We start from the raw sequence: 22,573 nt of genomic DNA on the forward strand, positions 1-22,573 counted from the left end.
CTGAGGGCTTAGACACTGTGTTGATCCTGTGCTAGCAGCTGTGCAAACACAAAACAGGATGGCAGTGATCACCTGAAAGGATGTTGACTGTAGTCTAGGCTAGGTCTAGGGCTCCTTGAAGACACCTATCATCTTGTGGTTTCAGTAAGAGCTGCATTCTTCCTCTTTGTGTGTAATCCCTAAGTGCACTGGCACATAGGCAGGAATGATGCATCCACAGCTATTCCTGAGATACACTGACATATGGCAATTGTATCTGAAGTATTCAGAGTTGCTAAGTGGGCAAGTTTCTTTCTACACTGGTGCCAGTTACTGCTGTTCTGCTGGGGAGAGACAGTGTGCCAAGACTGTCCAGCCACAAGACTGTCCAAACACAAACTGTGGGATTCCTCAGGTAGCTACCTTAGTCCAGCCAATAGTAATTTGATCACTGAAGTGTCAAGCCCTGCCATGGCAGTACCTGCTTCAGCACTCAGCAGCACTGTTGAAATCACTGAAAGCTGATGAGACTCAAAACAAACTCTTGGCCTTTTAATACTGACCCATTCCACAGGGAAATGGAGCTTTCTGGATTCAGTGACATCTCTCAGAAGGTACTTTAAACACCATGCTTGGGGAATTTATGCTATTAGTTTGGTGGGATGTTTCCTGTCAGCATAAGGGCTTGTGGTGGTGCCTGCAAGGCCCCTGCTGGTGGTGCCTTTGATTGGTTGTTTCTTTCAGGATATTTTGTTGTCATCTCATTTTTTAATTTTAACACTTGCCATGTGTAGCCTATTGGGTCTCTTGCGCAAATAAAAATCTGCTGAACATCAGGGCTGCTCAGGAAGGGCTTCAGATGTTGGGTGCCTTCTACTTTATTTCTTTGTTTGCTGCTTCCATCCTTGCTTGAACCTGTGATGTGGTTGGAAAACATGTTGTTGTGTCTGTGTGATCACTTCCTTCTCCCTTGGCCATAACCTGGTAGCCCAGGAGGACCATGACTGTCAGTACTCCGTGAGCAGGCTGGAGAGACTTTGCTCAGCATTGGCAATGCCTGTGGCTTGTAAGAAACGCATCCAAACCTGGCTTTACTTAGATACTGCAGGTATGAGCAGCAGGAGCCCTTTCCAAGTGTTTTTATCCAGTGCTTGGGATGTGTTTGCAGCTTGCACTGACACTTGTGGTGTACTTGTGTCTTGTCTCACCTCAGCCCACTGCTTCAAGGGCATCCTACAAGACCTCCACAGCAGCTCCTGACTGTGAGGCAGGCAAGCAAGTGTCCCTCAAGATAAGTGTGAAGAGCAGAGGCAGTGATCCTGATCACTCAGTGGGCTCTTGGGATCCTCAGGAAAGCAGTACTTGCTGTCATGTTGGAATTTGTCACATCTGATGGGAGATGGGATCTTAAACTTTATTTCATTCCAGTGGCTCTTCCAAGCCATTGGTGTGTTCTGATGGTGACCAAATATGTTACTAAATAAGAAGCAGAACTCCAGGGAGAGTCCTGAACTCGTATGTTCAGCTCCAGCTACAGAGCAGTTTGCTTATGATGAGGGCTGAGAAGATTCAATGGACCTGTACCTTCTTGTTAAATCTACAAGTATCTATGCTTCAGAAATCAGTGTTCTGAGTCAACACAGTAGTTATACATGGTAAAAAACAACGTCTTGTTATTTTAAAATAGTTTCAGAGTTCACTTATTTTTCTTAGAGTAAATAGCATAAAACTCACTTTTCTTGGTATTTGTGATTGTGGTATGATGAACTACTGTCTTGTCCTCTCATTTCCATCCTGTTTGGAATTCACATTTTTCTAATATTTTATTTTATTTTTACAATTTTCAGATAGCTTCCCTTACTCTCCTCTTCCACTGTATTTTTGGAATTGAACCATACACAATTTTTGAGGTGACTGTGTTAACAGCACACAGCATAAAAGCACAGTGCGCTCTGTGTTATCCTGTAGTGTTTATGTAATAAAACCTCCCATTGCAAGGTTGTGTTTTTTGGTGCATAGGGTTTTTTATCCCAGCTCTGCTTAAGAAATTAATGTGGCTAGTTGAAGTTCATGTGTACAAATTGTTCTGTCTTGGGCAGCCTGGCTGGCTTTATTTCTTACATTGTGTGATGCTTGGGAGAGAGGCAGGAGTGATAAACCTGCCTTTTTTTTTTTTTTTTTTTTAACAAACTAAACCCTCTTCAGATTTGTGTGGGAAAATAACAGTTTTCAGAACAGATAAAATAGTAGGTGAGTAGACTATCTTCTCTGACAACCAGTTTTCTTTCTGGAGTGCTTGTGGCTGAAAGGATGGTATGAATCCATGGGGCTTTCAGTGTGTTAATCTAATGATTTAGTCATGTGAATCAGCTGAGTGAACTGTAGCTCAAGTGTAGTTTAGGTGTTAGGTGTTAGCAAGTGTGCTTGCTAACAGCATTGGTGAGTTCATTCAGATGTAAAGACCAATGTTAATGGGCAAAAAAAGCTTTTTGTTTCCTACTTGTGACCTCAAGCTGAAGTAACATGTAAAAATTTGTCAGACCTAAATGTTTAGGAAGAGTGTACTGATGCTGAAACTTTGGGTCAGCAAGGACTCTGGATCATGTGCCTGGATGCCTACACTGACCAAGGAGATAAGAGTTGTGGTGGTTTTGGGGAGAGAGTGCTAGTGAGTGTCTGTCTAGCTAGCTGCATGGAAGGCACCAAGATTCCTGACAGGCTCTAAATGGATACAGGGATAGAAAAGGCTTCCATCTCCCAGCTGCCAGTTTTGGTTCTGCAGAGATGAGGAAGGACTGAAAATTCCTGTCACCTTTCTGGTGATGGATGAGAAGTGAACCTGTGAACTCAGCCCTTTTCTTGCTAGTGTGTCACCCTGTCAGCCCCCTGGCCTCTCCATAAAGGAGACTAACAGGGTCTCTGACCAAAAACTGCCAGCTCAGAGGAACAAGGGGAATGAGAGTTGATGTGCCCTTTCAGTGCTGGGGTTTCTTTGAGGCTGCAGTTCTACCTGTGTGGAGTGCTGCTACAGCCCAAGGTGTGCCTGGGTCTGGCCTGTAGACAAAAGCCGTGACTCCAAAGCTGCTCAGCAGGCATCTCTCATCAGCACTGCTTTTTGTGTTGTTTTCTGGATAGAAAACAATACAAAATGAGTTAAATTTTAAGTGCCTGTAATTCTTTCACTTGGAATCTTCAGCACACTTTGTGCTTGTGCAGGGCCCTGTGTTAATACTAAGATCTTTTCTTCTCCCTTGGAAAACTGTCTGTCTCGCTTGATTTGCTTCCATCTTTATAATTTTGCCTGGCCTTTCTGTGCACTTAGGGCACACACTGTTCAGATGATACTTGCTTGTGCTCAGCCAGAGCATTAGACTGGATTTTGTTATTGCCTGCTGTATTAGCTCCTGAAACTTTGTGGCAACACATGGCAGTGCTCAGAGAGAGCAGCCAACCTCATTAACATGAGTTTTGCTGGCAGTGAGTGTGACTGAAGCAAAACTTCATGGAGCTGAAGCAGCTCTCAGCTCCTCCTCAGTGAAGCAGTTTATGGGGTCAGAGCCAGAAGGTCACGGTTATTCACCCGTTGTTACTTCCTGAGCATTATTGCTATTTGTCCCTGAACAGGAGCTAGAGAGGGCATAGCTGCATGCTGCAAAGCAGGTAGATGGTTCCTGGGATATGCAAGGGGAGTACTGATGTTAAATTCGGTCCTGTCTCATCCCTGGGAAACAGTGAGCACACCTGAATGTTAGCATCATTGGGAAGGCATTTGGGTGGCATCTGGAAAATGTGTTTGGTTGGATTCAGATCAGCTCCTGGTGCGGATTTGTGCTCTGACACCCTTGGGTCCTGTAAAGATCAGAGGTGTGCTTGGCTCAGAGGCTGACCTTGCCCTTGGTCAAATGTGAGGCTTGTTCATATGCTCTGTACTGCTACAGTTCTCCTTTCTGTGGTTTGGACTATGCTCAAACCTTGGGAAAGAGAGGCACTGTATTTCCTAAAATACAGGATATTTTGGAGTATCTAACCCCCATCTGGATGCTTGATGCAAGTTATTACCAAGTCCATCCCCTTGGAAAAGGACCTGGTGCTTTTAGAATGGGGGTTCTTCAAGGTGTCTCCAAGTGGGGCCTCATAAGATGGGGACACCCCAAATCCCTTGGTAATGCTGAAAGCTTGGTTCTTCTGAAGTCTTGATTCTTCTCATAACTCATGACTCTTAAGTCATAATTCTTCTCTGTGGTCACAGGATGGGTAACTGAGTTCTGATGGTAATTGTTCAGCACTGCCCTGCTCCCAAGGGTGAGGTTCTTAGAGAGAAGGATCCTTCCTGCATACCACAGATATGCCATCTCTTAACTGGTTTTACTGGGAGCTGGGTGGCAGCTGACCCACATAAAGATAATTATACATAAAGAGAACATACCGGCACCTGGTTTTGTGCAGCATATGAAATGTAGTGTTGCTTGTTCTGATGTCTGAGCCTTGCCAGTACAGTCTGTGTGGATCCTGAATAATCCAATAAAAGCTAATTGAGGAGGAAGAGGTTTTTCACAAGGTTGTAAGTAAACTGAGGTTGTTCTGTCCAGCCTGGGAAAATTGGTTGCACACAACCAAGGGGCCTTTGGAGACTAAAATAACACAAATTTTCTTGTTGCTAGTGGCAAGTGAGCAGGCATTGGGCTTGGCCAGCATTCGCCTGTCTCAGTGTGTGCTGCAGGGGTGGATCAGTACTTAAATCCCAGGGGTGGCCATGCAGCTCCAGCTGAGGCATCCCAGGCAGGGTTGGGAGTTGAGCTCTATTAAACCTACCCCATGGCAGGGAAATGGGACTGTAGTGGCAGCAGTTGTATCAGCACCCCAGGCTGAGGGTGGACATGGAGTTATTACCTAGGAAGAAGCAGATTCCACTGCACTTGGCCTTTTTCTTTGCTCTTGGCACAGCTCCCCACCCATGCCAAGGGCCGTGCCTGGCCAGTGCTGGACACCTGCCCTTGGCCCAAGCTGTGAGCAGAAGTCCAGAAGTGCCAGTGCTCAGAGCTGTAAAATCGATAGTTGGTGTGCGTTAGTGCACGTGTTTGTGCAGACACAGCCTTAAAGGCTTAAGTTGTCAAGTATATGTGTGTGTGTCTCTCTCTCTGCTTTTTATTTTACTAGGGCTTTTGTGTGTCTCTCTTATGAAATGCAGGTGTCCCATATAACAAGAAGGGAGATAAAATTCACTTTAATGGCTACAATTATACTTAACTATACTGAGTCAATCTGGCAGAAAGAACATCATGTTCAGACTGGCAGTTTATAATGTAATGTCCTATTAGGCAGTAAGGAAAGCGATGCCTTCCTGAGGAGGGTGGATGGAGCAAGCACAGATTAAAATAAAGAATCTTGAAGGTAATGCACATTTTAATTTGGGTTAGTGAGATGTCACATCTTGAGGCCCTTGCCCTGCCTTGCAGTCCCTCTGCCCCCAGGGCTGTTGACCAGCCCCAGCCCAGTGAGGCTGTGTCAGTGCCACTTGGGAAAGGTTGTTTTGATATCAAAGCTGTTGTGTATCCAAAGCACTGGTGCCCCTGGGCAAGTGGGGTGCCCAGCCAGAGTCTGCACCTGCTTGTGGTGGGATGGGGTGAGGTTTTCTTGGACTTTGGTTATTTGGGAATTTTTTTAACCATCCTGCAGTCTTCTAGTGCTGTTTAGCTAGTAGGTCTGACAAATTACAGCAGCATTTCTAAGGGGGAAAGGGGACGTGTCTGACCAGGGGCATTGAGGAGGGTGTGTCTTTTGGGGGCGTGGGGTGCTTTGGTAGCAGAGTTGTCCTGAAGCCTGGGACCAGGTGGGTCTTTCCAGTGGGCGGCTGCAGGGCATGTGGCTGAGATAGCTACTGCCCTTCCTGCCTGGTTAATTAGTGATCTGAGCAGCCATTCTGCTTTCACTGATGTGGGATGAGAAAGTGATTGGGGCAGGGATGGTGGGTAAAGGTTTGTTTTTGCCTAATTTCATATGCAATTCCTAAGTTACACGAGCCCTTTTTGGCATTTGCTCACTGAAGCGAACACAAGCACCTTAAGTTTTCCACAATGGTCATCCCAACCCCTGGAATAAGCCAGAAAGTTTTATTAAAAAATTCTTGCTTGGATTTTGCACTCATATAGAGAATTAAAAGGTAGTAAACTACCTAACCATGAGTTAGGATTTTTTTTAGTTTGTTGGTTGGTTTGGGGTTTTTTATTGTTGTGGTTTTTTTTCTGTCACAGACTGTTCACCTAGGAACTGAATTGTAGGGGCAGTTGATCCTACCAAACCTTGAGCCATGCAACAACATCCCCACTCCCCACTGAAAATGGTAGCAGTAGGAACCCATAAATTGCTGGGAGCCAAAATGGCTCTGCTTTCCTGCAATTCTTTTTGCAGGTGGAGCTTCCATTAGGGAGTATTTTAGGGCTTTCATCACAGTTTTTAAAATCCTTGCTATAAACATACAGCAGCAAAAGAAAGAGCTGAAAGGTGTGATTTCTGCTGGCACCTGCTCCTTGGGAACAACATGGAACAGCTAAATGGGTGCACTAACCACCACAGCATACCGTAACCACGCTCTTCCTTCTAGCAGATGGCAAAGAGTTTAGCATCTTGCTTTTCCAGGAGTGTGTGTTCCAGTTAGGAAGTCTTTATCAAGTCACTTGCTCTAGGATAGTCCTGTTTTCTCACTTTACATGGATAAATTCTCCCTGGTAATCTGCGTCATGCAGCACAAAGTGAGCCTGACTCCTGCATGAAGGCAGCTGCCACGTTTTGTCACATCTGATCAGCCCCAGCAGGCACAGCCTGTCCTCTGCCACCGGCCCAGCAGCAACACAGAGCAAGTGGCTGTCCTGAAACTCTTGTGGCTTCAGTGTGTAGCCTCTCCCTTCTGGTTGCTGTAAGTTTTAACCTGTGCTGAGGACTGATGGTTGTCTGTTGTGTTGTGTATGGAACACAAGAGCCTGTGCCTCCAGCGGGGGAGCCTGTGCCTCCAGCGGGGGAGCCTGTGCAGTTATGGGGAAGAGACTTTTTGGGATTCAGAGGGGCACAGGCACCTGTGCCACAGCAGCCCCTCATTCGGGGTAGGGAAAACAAGTAACAGACACCAGCACTGATGTGTAACAGCTCAGTGTTTCAAGTGTTTCAAATGTTTCAAACTCCCTTGCACTGAGACCATCTAGGGATGATAAAGATGCATTTTCTGTTTGAAATAGGTGCAGTACTTCTTCAAGATTCTGGACAACTAACAGGCTCCATCCTCACCAACTGCAACAGACACGCACACAGAACTGTGTGTTCATTCATTTATTTGTCCAATGTTTCAACCTGACTGAAATACAAGATCAACAAGAGCACTGTACTCCTGGCTATTATTACATGTTAGAACATAGAGTTTTGCACTTTAGACAACATTTAACACCATTCTATGGGGTACTGCATTGCTTTTATAAAGTTTAAAATAAATTTTTATTTTCAAACATGTGACTTTGGTTTATTTCATACATTACACTTTCTTGCAGAAAAAATAAAATTGTACAACTGCATAAATATAAAATTCTTCCACCATGAAAATGGCTAAAACATTCAATAAAGACATTAGCACCACAGTGTGCGATGCCTTCAGCAGGAAAAAAAAAAAAAAGAAAAAAGAAAATATACAAAGCAAAGAGTTATGCCTATCACTGGGGAGAGTGATAGTCTGACCCAATCTCTCACACAACATACTGGAGGATAAGGGAAGAGGTGGAGAGAGAGACAGCATTCGCTACAAAGCACAGTACACAATCACCTATTCTCTTTAACTTCACTTAAGTTAGTTTCCCTGCCACCCCTCCAAATAAAATACCCTAACACCACAGAAAAGCCAGAAGCCTTATGGAGTGCTGTTAAATATCGTCTCACAGGTGGGCCTTTCTTTGAAAAGGAACAAAATAATGAGAAGTTTCATGCCAGTTCTAGTCCCATTGAGTATTTACACCTTGGACAGCAAAAGTCTTTGCTCACAAGAAGTAGAAAACAGATACAATACATGGCTTGAAAAATGACCAGAGTATGCACCTATAGTACTGTACACTAAATAAAATACACAAGGCAGCAATACTTAGGGGCCAGAAACACTGCTTACTACAAGTCAGTTATGGAATCATAATTTACAGTAAAAATGGGCATGTCCCAAGGCTCAATTTTGTTTTCTTTTGTCATTTACAGTAGAATAAATATTTGTCGCTATTGCTACACTTTGTTTACATTCTAACCTAGTAAATGCAGAAAGCTAGTGTAAAGCATATAGATTACGTGTAGGTCCCATACGTATGACAGTTTGTTCAAGACTAGTAGGTTTTCTTTTTTGTTCTTTTTTTTTTTTTTTTTTAACCTTTTTAAATGGCTAGGAGGAGGAGGGGGGAGGAAGAGAGTTGTGCTTACAATCAGCTGCTTTTTATGTCGAATTTAATATCAAAGCGTCCCTGGAAGCGGTCCTTGTCGCTGTAGACGATGTTCTGCCCGTAGGCCCTGCACTCCACGCGCACCTCCACGTCGTAGGTCAGGTTGGTGAACTGCACGGCCACCAGCGGCTGCAGGTACCGCGGCTGCAGCAGCTTCCCGTAGTAGGGGTAGTACTGCAGCCCGAAGCCGGGGTAGCCGCCCATCCCGTAGTACTCCACCGTGCCGATTTTGTCCGCGTCTTCCTCTCGCTGCAGGGGGAAGAGGAGGCGCAACCAATGACAACCACCCAAACTCCACCGTTGGCACTGCTGGCTGTAGCAGCAGCTGATTTTCAGCTCCCATTTGGTCAGCGCTGGTCCCCAGCGTGATGGCACAAGAGCGGCCGGTGCTTCAGAGGATGTGGCAGCACTGCCGGGTCAGCACTGCCGGGTCAGCACACAAACAGCAGCACCTCCCAGCACACAGCAGCCAGGAAAAGGGCTTTGCTTAATTTAAAGCCTCAGCCACCTCCCACAGTTAGAAACCATCAGAGCCCCCTGTGGTACAATTGCACAGGCTTTGGCTACAAAAACTTTGCTGTGTCTCAGCTGCTTTACACCTGCCAAGTATGAAATACCTTCCCTGCAGGCCTTTATATTGGCTCCAGCACAGCACTTGGAAGCCAAATGGCTACTTCTGAAGATACTTTCGACTGCCTTGCCCTGCTTTTACCCCACACTGTGAGGGCAGCACTAACTCATCCATCAGCGGGGCTTTGAGAAACTTTTGTTCCTGAGGGGGAGATTTCCCAAGGAAGAACCAACCCATTTGTCTATGGAAAGGCAGGCAGGGGGTGTAACTACACTTGGACAAAGGCTTAGTCATCCCCTGCAGCTTCCCAACTCTGCTCTGTCGCATTTCAACTTACCTTGGCAACACAGTGGACAGGGATGAGATTCGGACTGTATTTTGCCATAACCTCAGGAGGCAGGCTTTCATTGACAGGAGCCTAGAAGAAATCCAGAACAAGGGGATGTTACACACTGGACACTCCTCTGCAGACTGGAGCACCTTTTCAGCAGCAAAGATCAACAGTACCAAACACACACCATTAACTGGAATCCCCTCTAAGCACTGTTCAGAGGCAACAGCTCTCAGTGGTTCTTGGGACAGACAAGTAGTGCAACACAGCTGGAAGCAGGGGAACTTGACCCAAGCAGAGCTGCTGGCTGTTCTTCCAGCTTCACCTGCTGTGGATACAAGCAGGTCAGGCTGGATTTAGTTCCATGGTGTCCCTGGGGAAAGTGTTTCATGGCGGTGTCTATAGCTAGTGGGGCTCATTTGTGCAAGCTCAGGCAGTGGCAGGATTGCACTGGTGCAGGATCTGCCACCTGCCTGCCAGGTGTGTGCAACCAGGACTGGAAATGCACAGGAAAGAACAAAGTGTGGCAGTCTCACCCTGACACTGCTGAACTTCAACACCACCACCAAGGAAGGACAAAAGCTCTGGGTATATCAGAGAAATATGAGTGCCAACTCTTATAGTCCAACCACTAACCCAGTCGGTCTTTGGTCTTATAAAGTGCAGCAGTATTGCTTGACAGCATTTCAGTTTCAGATCTTTTCCCAGTGCTACCGGGTCCCTGCTGGAGTGTGGCACCACAAAAGTAAATACTGTCCTGGATATATTGTTTCTAAATGAAACATGCAGAGTCATTCTTGTGACTAGACCCTGCTGTCTAATGCGGTCTGGAGGTCTCCAGAGCTCCATGGCAATAAAAAAGGAGGAAAACACCAATCCCTTCTCTTTCCCAGTCATCAAACATGCTCATCTCATGTCACCCCACTGCCACCACATACCAAAGCCACCACAGTGCATTCTGCTAAAATGTTTCCACCATGCATCTGATAAACCAAAAGCTTGCTCATTCCTTTTAGCACAGGACAAGCTCCCTTTGGAGGACAACATTCCTCAGGACTCGTTAGGCAGCACCATTTCCCATCCTCAAGTGCCCTGACAGATCGGAGTGAAGGTGGCGTAGAACACCATTTGCACTGTTCTCCATCCAAAAGATGGAGTGGCAGGTTTTGCACACCACCTTACTCAATAGCACATGTTTTGCTACTGAATTTTAAAAAGAAATTTTTAGCCTTTTAATGCATTGGGGGAAAATAAGAAGGAAAAGCCATGAATGTCCAGATTAACACTGTTCTGCATTACTGCAGACTTGCCTTTGGGTGAAGGACAGAGCAACCAGTTGGCAGATACATCCCACAGCCTTCTGGAAAACTACATTAAATTAACTAAAGACCTTCTCACCTTTCTTGCAGCTGTGCCTGACTTTCAAATGTAGTTTACTCTTTAGAGCCTGTGTTTCACTCTGGTATTTAATATTAGCATTTCATCATTTAATTAAGCAGTTTTAGCAAGGCAGACAAGACTACACTGCCTGAGGAAAAGTATGGAGTGGATCAGGGCATGACAAAATGTATTGATGTTACTACAGACAGGGTTGGTTTGGGACGGTCCCACGGAAGCACACAGGAATTTAAAATGGAATTTATCATTTGAAGAAAATGCCCCTTTATAGCAACTCCAGTAGCAGGCTCAGAAGTTACCAGCTAAATAACCAGGAGGTTGCACTGTGAGGTTCACTGCTACTTGTTACTAGTTTGTAGTGCACAACTTCCACTGTTTCTCAATTAAAAGTATTTTTAAAGCAAATAACTCCAGTTGTCTCACAATTTATCCTCTGCAGAAAGGGTTTAATACTGATCTCTTTCCAGAGACCAAAAAGCAGCCACACCAAATCTACAGCCAACTCCTCCTCCTGAACAGTAGCTTCTGCTAGAAAGGGAAGAGAGGTACTTGCCTGAGGTTTGAAGCCAATAATTCTGTTGAGCTTGACAAGGATGCATGGTTTGCCATCCTTGTATCCATAGGTGGGATCATTTAATCCAGAACAGTTTTCCAGCCATTCACGTTTGAATTTGCAGACCTTCTTCTGGCCCTGGGCATCATTATATGGTCCTCTCTCTTTGTATTCAGTAGGTACGTCTGTCATGGCGGGGGAAGGGAAAGACAACCGTATTCAGTGGGAACTTTTGCGTGTCACACTTCCCTAAGCATTTGGGGATTTCTCCATTAAGGCACTCCACAGACCTACACCCAGCCACCCCCCATGTGGGGCTGCCCCCAGACCAGCAGGTTTTATGGAGTTTTGTTTTAGAACAGATTTCTTCCAGAGTCACCTGGCTCAGAGACTAATTTTTTCTAGGCAGCTTTTACAAGTGGGCTCCTCTCAGATTTGATACAGACGTATTATGAGGTGAGAGTCTCATTCACATGATTACAAATAACCTATTAAAGGTTAACACCTCCCACATGTTTGACTGTGTGGCATGAAGAGGACCAACACTGGCTTTATCAAAGTCATCAGTAAAACCCCTATGGCTTTCACAAGGTCAGTGCCACGAGCCTCAGAGTCAGCTGGAATATTCTCCAAGTGAAACACGGAGGCTCACAACCCTTCAATAAACTGCTGAGCACGGCCCAGTGTGGTGTGCCCAAACAAAATTAATGAGCAGCCAGTTAACCAATGGGCTTCTGAAACAGCTGAAGACCAAGACAACCACTGCTCAACTTCAGCTTCTAGTGGACCTGACAGAGGCATCTTTCAGAGCCCTCAGCTGTTGGAAACAATCGAGACTTACCTCCACAGTCCTGAAACACAATGTTTTCAGTTTGTAGCTCAGCACTGTAGTCCCTTAAGAAATTATCAAGGTTCCTCACATAGGGTTCATAAGTTCTGGGTTCAGAGGCAGTAAAGGCAATCTCTGTCTTTTGAACCTGGGGGACTTGAGTCAGTCCTAAGAAATGCAAAATCAGGAAGAAAACATTAAGTACACCTCAGAGCTGCACAGCCTCCAGACCAAGAACGTAACTCCTAACAATAATAACAATCTCTATTTTTCAGACTTAAGAACTTTAACAAAACAGCTTAAGTTCACTGCAGGAGAGGTTCTCCTCTTTCCAACAGCAAGTCCTAAATATTTATCACAGTGTTTGCATAAAAAGTAAAAGGTAAAAAGACAAAAATCACAAAATGGAGAAGTGAAGCTACAAGTCAAGGTTTCCTTCAAGAAAAACAGCCAACCACAGGTCCACTGTGCACTTCTGCCTCCTCCTCAAGGACAGAAGGGAAGCTGTGTGTGAGACCAACCACACAGACCATAAATATCCCTAACAGGCTGCCTTCAGCGTCTGCAAACACTGTGTTCAGGATAAAGCACAGCTGTCCACTCGTGAACTCCTGCAATGAAAGACAAGAGAGGTTTCCCAAGTCCAGTCACGCTCTGCCAGCTGTAATCCACGTGGCCTTTGTGTGTCTCTCTTGTGGGATGTGGGGCAGGAGACACTTTCTCCCACAGTAACTTCCTGTGTGTGAGCACTGCCTCCTCTCTTTTCACCCCCTAATTAGGCATTTCTGACTGCAAAACTCATCTTCTGAGCTTTTATCAGCAGCTCACCAAGGAAGTGAGTAGAAAAATGCCACCACACACAGAAGAGTTGTTTAAAAGACTATCCAGATTCTGGGCTGTGCTAACCAGCTCAGATTTAGACTATAGTGCACAGAGAAGAGACTATAAACAAGAAATGCCCACAGATAATGAAAAGCACCAACTCCTTTGCTCTTCATTGGAAGAATTTGGATATAGTTGCTCCTATGCAGTGTTTAGGTCACATTTTAATTGAAAGTATTGATGCATGGCTAACACTTTAATTTAAGTAATGGGGAACCAAGTTCATGCTGCTTTTGTGGCAGCCACTGTAATTATTGAGGTTGTGACTTCAGTTCAGTTTGTCATCTTCATTTTAGCAAGATCAAGAAAAGGAGCAGGGGAGCAGCATTTGCTTTGACAGCTTTCAGAACAGGCCTGTTGCCAAGAAGCTCCTCTGGTGCAAAACTCAGGCAGCTTAGCCGGCTGGCCCCAACCCACAAGAGCTTGTGACTCCAGCAATTTTTCCAAAGCCACTTGAGTGCTTCTGCTCAGTCCCTCCTCAAACCAGCTCACCACTCCCCCTACCCCCCCTGACACTACCCACTAACTTGGAATTTGTAACCTAGGACAAAGATTAGCTTTGTTCCCCTAAACACAGCTCCTGATCGCCAAAGATCGCGAGAAGTCCAGCAAGGAGCTTGGGTGTTCTAAGTTTTATTCCTGAAGCAGTTTTAACTGCTCAAAAATCCCTCTGGTACAAATGGACTGTGTTGAGTTTACAAGTTTAGAAGCAATTTACTATTCCTCTAACAGAATTACATCCTACCCTCCAAAGTCAGTGTCTTTCAACCCCTTTTCGAGCAATTACTCATCTTCTTGCTTCACAAACAGTTATATATAGAATAAATACGCCAGTTTCCATTTTAGTAAGGGACTTCAACTCCATCCTGCCAAGCCCTTCTCATGTTACCACTCAGCTGGGAAGCAACAGACTCAGTCACCTGAAGTGGCTGTCTGGAATTGCAGCAGAGGTTGGCCAGGCCTTGGGTCCTCTCCTGCATCTGCCTTTTCCAGAGTTCAAGTTACAGTTGTGTCATTCAAGTGTATAAATAAAAAAAAAAGAAAAATCAAGAAAACATGGCCAGGTTTGTTAAGTTCCAGTCAGGCAAGTGAAGCCGTCAGTTTTGCTGACATCTGTTTCTGGTCTTGGCCAAGGTAACGCATAGGGCACCCACACAGGCCTGGCAAAGGTGACCTGAAGGTCAGCAATAAACCCTGTGGTTTGTACAAGCCACCCAGAAGATCTGTTCTCTCTTCAAGAGAGCCTGGCCACTGATGCAGTACCACCAAGCAGCTGTTCCAGCAGCCACAAGGGAACCACTGTTCCTGCCAGGTAGCTTGAGGCCAAAGCTGGGCTGTTTTCTGCCTAATTGGGAGCATTTCCAGGTGGTTGGATGAACCAGACTAGACCAGGCTTTGGCACACATGTGCTTGCTTTGCTTAGGATAGGAGCAAAGTGAAGATCAATCTTCCCACTTACAAAGCAAGAAAGAAAATCTTTCATGACTTGTCAAGAAAAGTAACTTTATTCTAACTAAAAAGCGTTCTAATGGCTTCTACCACAACCTTCATTCTCACATGCCTGCAACTGACTGGATACAAAGCTCTAAGCCCTGATGTATCACTTCCTTCTGTACATCCCATTGCCAAACTAAAAGCTGCAGTGCTGTTAGCAGAGCAGCACTATCACTGACACCATAAGCAGTCTTGCGTGGAAAACCAAGCGTGTTGTATGATGGCAGAAGGTAACCTCTGCAGAACACTAACCTTTCTGGAACATTCTCTCACCCCCACTTGGGAACTTAAGCAAGCAGGGACATGAAAAAGTATTTAAAAGCTGGGCCCTTGTAGTGCTACCTGGCATGTATTGCTAGACACCCAAGGAAGTGTGTGGCTGGCATGAATAAAGCTTTTAGGGGCTGCATGCACATGAGGAAGCCATTCATGAGCAAGTCCTGTGGGGGAACAAACCAAACCCACAGGTGCTTTCATAGCCAGGAGTCTAACAACCCTCTCCCCCATCCTCAGACTATAATTTGTATGTCACAGGTATGCTGGACAGGGATGCACCATAGTGTCACATGGTGATGCTGTTCTTTCCACAGAAGAGAATCAAGTAATTCATTGCCAAAATACTGGCAAATTAGAAAATTGCTGCAACTGGCATTTCAGAGTGCCTTGTTAGGAAATAAGACTCTCATCTTCACTTGGCTGACATTGTCCATATAAATGATGAGCAATGCCTTGAGTTGGTAATGGACACCACCTTCTGTTGGCTGTGACTATACAAGGACATCAAACACAAAAAAACCCACAAAGTCATTTAGGTTGGTTTTTTTTAGCTACAGTTCCACTTCCAAAATGCCACTGCAGATTAAAACCCTGTTTATTCAAGTCCATTTAAAAAAAAAAAACAATCTTCCACATCGATTTTATCATTCTAAGCTGCAATAACAAGACTTCAGAAGTGTCCTGAAGGTAAAGAGGAAGAAACTAAAAATGGGAAGTCAGGGTTGTTATTAGGAACGGTTGTATAAAGCCATAGTAACCACTCTTGCTCCATGACACCATGCTCACTTCCAAGTACCACGTAAGCTCTGTTCCAAATGAGTATGAACACTCCTGAGATAACACAGATGACAAATTGAGTGATCACTACACCCTCCCCCAGCTCAGTAAGTGAGGATAGATTTTAAAAGCCACCACATCAAACCACGTCCTTCCAAGCTTCCAGTCAACCTCATCCCCAAAGTGCAAGAAGCAGGTGCGAGTCTCCTCCAAATGCAGCAAAGCCTGCTTGGCTGTAACATCCTGGAGCCTGAGATTTTCCCAAGCACAGCTGATGCTGAGATGAGAGAAGCAAAGAAGTGCAACTTCATAGGAGGCAACACACACTCCTTTGAAGCCTCCTCGCCACCTTGCTTCTGCTGTCCAAGCTAAATAATCCAAGTGGGGAACACACCAAAGCAGCCTTTTCCATGACATGCTCAGTGCCCAGCAGTGCTTGAAGCAGGGACACCTGAAATCCCCTGGCTGGAGTGGGGATTCTTCCTTCCAGCCACCACTTACAAACCTTTGCCTCAGGCAGCAGCAAGCTCTGTCCCCTCGGCCAGCCTGTGATGGAATGCTGTTCCGCGAGATGCACACCACAAGATGGCAGGATACACAGCCCAATTTGTATTGGGGTGGGGAGGGGGGAGAATGAAGCATTATTTTTTAGGGATACTTCTTAAGATACAAGATCAATATCCTCATCCTTCACTATTGGCAAGGTAAGTCTCCTGTGTTCAAAGCAGAGTCTAAGCCTGCAGCACACGTGGAACTGGGAGCTGGGGCTGTCACAATGGCAGGGCTGGACGGGCAGGTGAACTGCACCTTCCCTTCCCCCACCACAAGACAAAAGAAGGAAAAAAATAGTGTAATGGAAAGGTACAATACTCAGCTTGCCCTGAAGCCCTGTATAACATTCCTGTTGTGTTCAATGCAGGAACCAATTACCATATTAATGACACTTGGCTACAAAAATAGCACTTTATGGCTTTCAATGTTATACCCATGTCGATAACTCAATACAACACCCTGTAGGTTCTGTTGCTGTTATGAAATCTGTTGTATTTCAGAACAAGAATGATATTATAGCAGCCCCTACAGCATTTTCTCTTGCAAGTCCTGAAGACAAGTCTAGTTTTCCCTTTCTCAAAACATTCTAGGCTGACACAACAGTGACTTACCCAAGAAGGACAGAGCACTGGAACAAGAATAAAACCAGCTTTTCTGGCTCCCTAGAAAATCCAGGGCTTTACTAAGCTGCCAGTATACTTACTTGGCTCACAAATTTTCCCACAAGAACCAGGAATTAGAATTGCTCAACATCCTATTTTATATAGTTCATCATCTGCAGGTGTCACAGAAAGTTCAAGTTTGATGCTCACCACAAATGTGTTCATTGACAGAACAGCAGCTGTGCTTGCAGCAATGGGGAAAATCCTGCACAGCCAGGGAATACAGGGATTGCTGACCCCCCAAACAGCAGTGCAGCCACTCGCTACCTGTCAGTGTCTCTGAAAACCTGCATTAAAGGGCTACTTTCGACTCACAGCTCTGCTACAGGACAAGGAATGTCCTGGATACTGAGTGCCAGGCTCTGCCACACCCCACACCAGCTTGTCCACATCTGTAGGAAGAGCTGTCAAGTGATGCTCTGCAAAGGACCCTGTGCTATTTATTAATTATTTCTTTGAAGTTTTATACATATGCCATTGCAGCTTAGTTCAAAACCCTTGTTTACTGGCTCCCCACTGTCACACATTGGAGGAGGTGGATTTTGTTCCCTTTGATTTCAAGGCCCATCCTGAAAGCTCATTGCAAAAGATTCCTGACAACCTTTTCATTGCTCCTGCATTTTGATTTCTGCAGTACACACTACAAGAGTGTTGTGAAATTCAATTCCTTTTCTTTGTTTAAAAAAAAAAGAAGCCCCAGAAGAACTGCTGCAGTATGCCATTAAGACATTAATAAAAATCCTCTGCAGGCTGAAGTCTTTCACAGAAATTTTGCCAGAGTTGCTTTGAAATTATAATAGTAAACTGCTGTTTCCCAAAAAGCAAACAGTTTACCTAGACTGGGTAATTATGTGACATCTGGCTGAACAGCAGGGCTACCTGGGTGAGACCTCAGATCCATGGGCACCTTCACTAATTATTTCATGAAGGAGAAAAGCACATTATTGAGTAACAACTACCCCAGGATTAGCCATGTTGGCTTTTCAGACACAGCCAAATGGCTCTGGGCAGTATCAGTGACAGTACTGCAAATGTCAGGGTCCACTGCAGAGACTAAAAAAGCAGCTTTCAGAGCTTAAGATAGCATTTGCCCCAGCCACGGTGGCGGTACATGAAGTACAACACACTAACACAGCAGTTCCAGCCTCTGTTCTGTCTTTCAAGCATGCTGGTAGAAAAGCAGTTATCTGGAAAAGATGACTTAGCTGAGCTAGAACACCATTTGGCGATGGTGACATTCCCTGTGTTTAGGGCAGGGATTCACAGCACAGCATTACAGACAGTGGGACTGCAAGACACAGTGCAGCACCAGGGCCAACTTGTGTAGCTACAAGCCATCAGCCTCACAATTGTCACTTAAATACCACTGTTATTAAAAGCTTCTGAACTGTTTCACAGAGCAACTGGAGACGGATCGTTAGGATGCCCAGTGCCAGGCAGCCTCAAGGTCACTTGCAATGTGGGAAAGCAGCAGTTGCGCAGCTCCCCCCGCGCTCCAGCCGCCGGCTGCGCTGGGAGTCGGATAGTGCAGCACAGCCCGGGCAGGCAGAGCACGAACCTGTGGCAAGGGCCACTCGCTCCTTCTGCCCTGCCCAAGACCTACTGGCCACAGGCACTGCTCAGGCATCATTTTGAGCAGAGATTTCTTCTGTCTGTGAGGACAGGTCATACATCAGCAACTGCCAGACTCACCCTCCCTTCACCTCCCACACCAGTCACTCACAATTCCCACTAGTGAGTGCCACAGCATCTCTGGAGTGCGGGGTACTTTGGTGTTGGATAACGCAGTTCTGTGAGCACTCCCAGAACTGGCACTGTCCCCACTTTCTCTTTGTGCGTGCCACGTCCACAGATAGAGCCAACATTTTATCTTTATCCCTTCACTTACCCATGTGAACAGAGTGGCTCTGAAGAAAGAAAAACTGAACCCAGCTTCTTCACACAGCCCGTTCCCAAAGGTGAAGCCTTTTAGCCTCACCCCACCACTTCAGCTTAAGGGAAGGGAAAACCAAACCAGGTTCAAGTTCCTCTCAGAGAGGAGACATTTTTCATGTGATGCAACCTTTAGTTCTAGCAGGATTGTGTTCAAGCCCCAGTGCTGTTAACACAGAAGGCTGAGAACATACCCACCCCCTGCAAGTATGTGTTGCAGCAACGACACGCTTATTTCATCCTCCTTCTTGAGGTGAGTAACCAACCCCGCCTTCCCAGAGCAGCTTGCACAAAGTCAAACACGGGCCTCCTGTTTAGTTACCTGGAGGTGCCACTCGATCCTGGTATTTGGGCTCAAATTCGCTGACAGTGAGCAACATCACTTGGATGGTCCCGATGAATATACCTGCCAGGCAACCGTAGAAGATGACATAGAAGAGGAGGATCTTAACTGCAAGAAAAAACAAACAAAGAGGAATCAAATCAAGCCCTTGTGGCAGTCACGTTTCAGGACAATACTTCCAACCTTTGCCACTTCCAAGGAAGAGCCCAGCACATGAAATTCAGACATTGAAAGGACATCTATTTAACAGTGAGATCGTGCCCTGATGCAGACAGGAAACGTAAGGCGCTCCAGTTGTTTCGGTGGTGGGGAAGCATAAGCCCCTTAAAACTTAGAAACCCATGAATCTGGGTTTGGGCTTATAAAATATAAAGACTAAACCACGTTCCCCCACACCTTCAAGGATCCCTTGGCTGACCCAGCATTACCACCACAGGCCCTCACACTTGACACTGTCAGTGATCCAAGTGCCCCACAGCAAGCATGGGTGTCCTTGAAGGACACTCATTCCACACAGCTCTGGGGCTCCAAGCTAATTCCAGGAGCAGTAACAGTAAATGTGTTCGCAAGCCACCGTAAGGCCTGATCTCTTCTAGTAATTCAGGCCATCACCTCCAAAAAAAGACAACAGGAAAAGAGTTCAGGCCCAATTAACTTCAGTACTCCATCTCAAATGTAGGAAAGTACTCTCAAGATGTCAAAATACCACACATTTACCAGCCTTGTGTGCCGACAAACGCGCTCTGGCACTGCTCATGCCAATTAAAGAGTGAATTACATAACAATGAAAGATTGAATGTAGTTTCAGTCTAAAGGGAACATCCAGAATAATCTTGTGGGGAGAAGAGTCAGGAGATGCAGCCCAGCTCTGAGTATCAGTTACCAGTTTACAAGGATTATCTGAACTGATTAACTGCAGGGTAACATGCTGTACTACGCACCACCAGGCCACCTACAAGAGTAGGCCAGCCCATGCCAAGCAGCTGTATTGCTCATCAGGGACAGGCAGAGGCCAAAGACAACTTGAGAGCAAGCCTGCTTGATCTCAGACTGTCCTCACCTAATCACAAGTAAAACAGATGTAGTTTATTTGAAGGACTTGAAGCGATGAGCTACCAGAGACAAGGAGTAAGTAGTGGGTGGAAATATTCCTCCTCACTCCCCAGCTCCATCATAAAAAAACCCTGCATCATTAGAGAAGCCTCACAATGAAAGCTGGCAGTTCTGGTTGTTCTAAGTCTATGAAAGACAGGCAGGCAGGCAGGAGGGCCACCCAGAGAAACAGAGGCTGAGGGACACCGTCAGAAAAGCACTCCATCCTCTCGTCTTCCTCGCGTGCAGCAGAGGTAGCCAGGGCTGGAGGGCAGAGCTGGGTGCAGTAACAAGGTGCTCCAGGAGTTAAAGCACTCTTTGGTATCCAGGCAGCGTAAAGCAAATGGCCGTGACGTCAGGGACGTGTGGAAATTTTTTCCAGAGCACGGTCATAGGAGGTGCTGTTGTAACAAACCAAACACTAATGCTGTTGTCTGCAGCGTAATGCCTTTGAGTTTTGTAACATCAAAAGGCAAACGCTGGGAGGTAGCTTATTTAATCAGGTTCCCAGCCAGGATGCTCTAAATGCCAAAGACACCTTAAAAAGGTCAAAACCGCTCCAAGGTCTCAGAAAATACGCAGTGGGTCTAGAAATCGAGCACCACAGGGTTGAAGGAAAAAGCTTCTTGCAACAGGTAGGCTCATAACAGAAGAATGTGATCATCAGCCTTGCAGATCGACTCAGCAAATGGAAATCAGTCCTAGGCAGATAGGTACGGGCACTCTGGGAGAAGGACCTGGTTCAGCCTCCGCGTTTGAAGCACTGCGCAGTTGCCTGGTGCCTCAGGAGCAGAAAATACCTCTCCATGCGCACCCACAACCCCATTCTGCTCACGTAAAGATACGGCAGAAGCCTGCTCTAGAGTCCGCCTGCCAGAGCTGCCGGCTCGGGATGTGGCACCTCCGGCCGATCCATTACAATAGGAGCTGAATTCAACATGGCAAAGGTGGCACCAGCTGTGGTTGGCAGCAACTGGAAGGCTGTCTACTTGCACAAAGAAATTAAAAGCCTCTTTCAGCTAAACGCTATACAGCGCCCAATTAATAGATCATGAGCATTTATGAGGAATGCACACAGAGCCATTTCCTTCTTGCGGAGATATTAAAAGTCAAATGATCCTTCTCAGCAGAATAAAACTCGCTTAGTTTCATTTATCCAGAGAAAACAGAAAAAAAGAAAAAGCCTCTGTAAGGTCTAGGGCAGATGAGAGCTGGGAGGTCAGGGTCCCCCGACGGCGATGCTCCCGGGCCGGGCCAGCCACAGGGAAAGGAAGGAGACCCAAGGACGAGGCGCCCTCGACAAGGTCGGCCCGACCCCGCCTCACCCCCGGACCCACCTGGAGCCGCACTCGGGGGGCAGCTCTCGCCGGCCCCCGCGGAACCCCCGCGGACACCGAGGGGAGAGGGCAGGAGGGCCCCGTCCCTGCCTCCCTCGCCCCGCGGGGCCGCCCCGTCCCCAGCCCCCCCCGCCACGGCCGCAGCCCCGCCGCAGCCGGCGGAGGCGGAGCGCCGGGGCCGTGCTGCAGCGCCCGCCGCATCGCCGCCCCCCGGCCCCGCACTCACACCAGCTGCCCCCGGTGCGGCCCAGCAGCTCCTTCTTCTCCGAGTTCCAGATGAATTTCTTCCAGTTGCCGTCACCGTCCTTGGCCTTCCCGCGGGCCATGGCGAACGGCGGGGTGGGCGAGCGGCGTGCAGCGATCTATAGCCCTCGGCGGGCGCAGCGGGCAGGACCCGGCCGGGCGGAGCGGCCCGGGAAGGTGCGGGTGGGTGCGCCCGCCCCGGCGGCGCCGGCCCGGCGGGGCAGAGCGGGGGAGGCGGCCGGGGGACGCGGGAGCGGCGGGGGGAGCGCGGCGGAGCGCACGGGGCACCGAGCAGCCCCGCTCCCCGCGCAGCGCCCCTTCATATACACCGCGGGCTCCGCCCTGCCCGCACCGCCGCCAATGCGGCTCCGCCGAGCGCTCCGCGGGCGGGGCCGGGGGCGGGCGGGGCGGGCGGGGGGCGCGCCGGCGGCGGGAGCGCCGAGGCGGGAGGGGGCGGGGGGCTGCGGCACCGGCACCGGGGGATGGATGGGTGCGGGCCTCCCGCCGCTCACCGGAGCTCCGGCCCGCCGGGCCGGGCCGGTGCGTGCGTGCGTGTGCCCGCGGGGACGCGCCTCCATTGCCCGGCCGTAGCTGCGGGCGCGCCTGTGCGCGCGCCCGCACACCTGTGCGCGCGCCGGGCCGCACACGTGCCCGCCCGTTCCCGGTATTGCCGCCCCGGCCGCTCCCTGCGGGTCCCTGCTCCCCGCAGCGGAGCCGATAGGCCGGGCTCTGCTGAGCACCGTCTCTCTCTCTCTCGCTCTCTCCCCTGCTCCCGCTCCTGGCGCCCCGCTCCGCCGGCCCCGCCACGCTCCGGCGGGCTCACGTGTAACGCGGCTGCGGAATAATGAGCGCGAACAGCGCTC

At 47.6% G+C, this 22,573-nt stretch overlaps 2 protein-coding genes across 2 annotated transcripts in view; one reads left to right on the plus strand and one right to left on the minus strand.

Annotated features, from left to right (window-relative positions):
* The window catches only part of NME7 (NME/NM23 family member 7), an 85,984-nt gene extending 78,336 nt beyond the window's left edge, over window positions 1–7,648 (plus strand). The window contains exon 13 of the mRNA XM_005523932.3: window positions 7,209–7,648. Coding sequence (XP_005523989.2) covers window positions 7,209–7,241 — 33 coding nt within the window. The 3' untranslated portion in view covers window positions 7,242–7,648. The remainder of the gene's footprint in view (window positions 1–7,208) is intronic.
* Window positions 7,285–21,943, minus strand: ATP1B1 (ATPase Na+/K+ transporting subunit beta 1). The gene is made up of 6 exons (XM_005523931.2): window positions 21,694–21,943; window positions 19,018–19,146; window positions 12,133–12,288; window positions 11,292–11,476; window positions 9,347–9,427; window positions 7,285–8,687 (listed from the first exon to the last, which is right to left on the minus strand). Exons 1-6 carry the CDS (start codon window positions 21,791–21,793, stop codon window positions 8,421–8,423), a joined length of 918 nt encoding a protein of 305 aa, XP_005523988.1. The 5' UTR covers window positions 21,794–21,943; the 3' UTR covers window positions 7,285–8,420.
* Between the last annotated feature and the right edge of the window lie 630 nt (window positions 21,944–22,573).

Source organism: Pseudopodoces humilis, chromosome 2, assembly GCF_049639895.1.
Source record: "Pseudopodoces humilis isolate 2021_Gansu_Grassland_sample_001 chromosome 2, ASM4963989v1, whole genome shotgun sequence".
NCBI classification, from domain to species: domain Eukaryota; kingdom Metazoa; phylum Chordata; class Aves; order Passeriformes; family Paridae; genus Pseudopodoces; species Pseudopodoces humilis.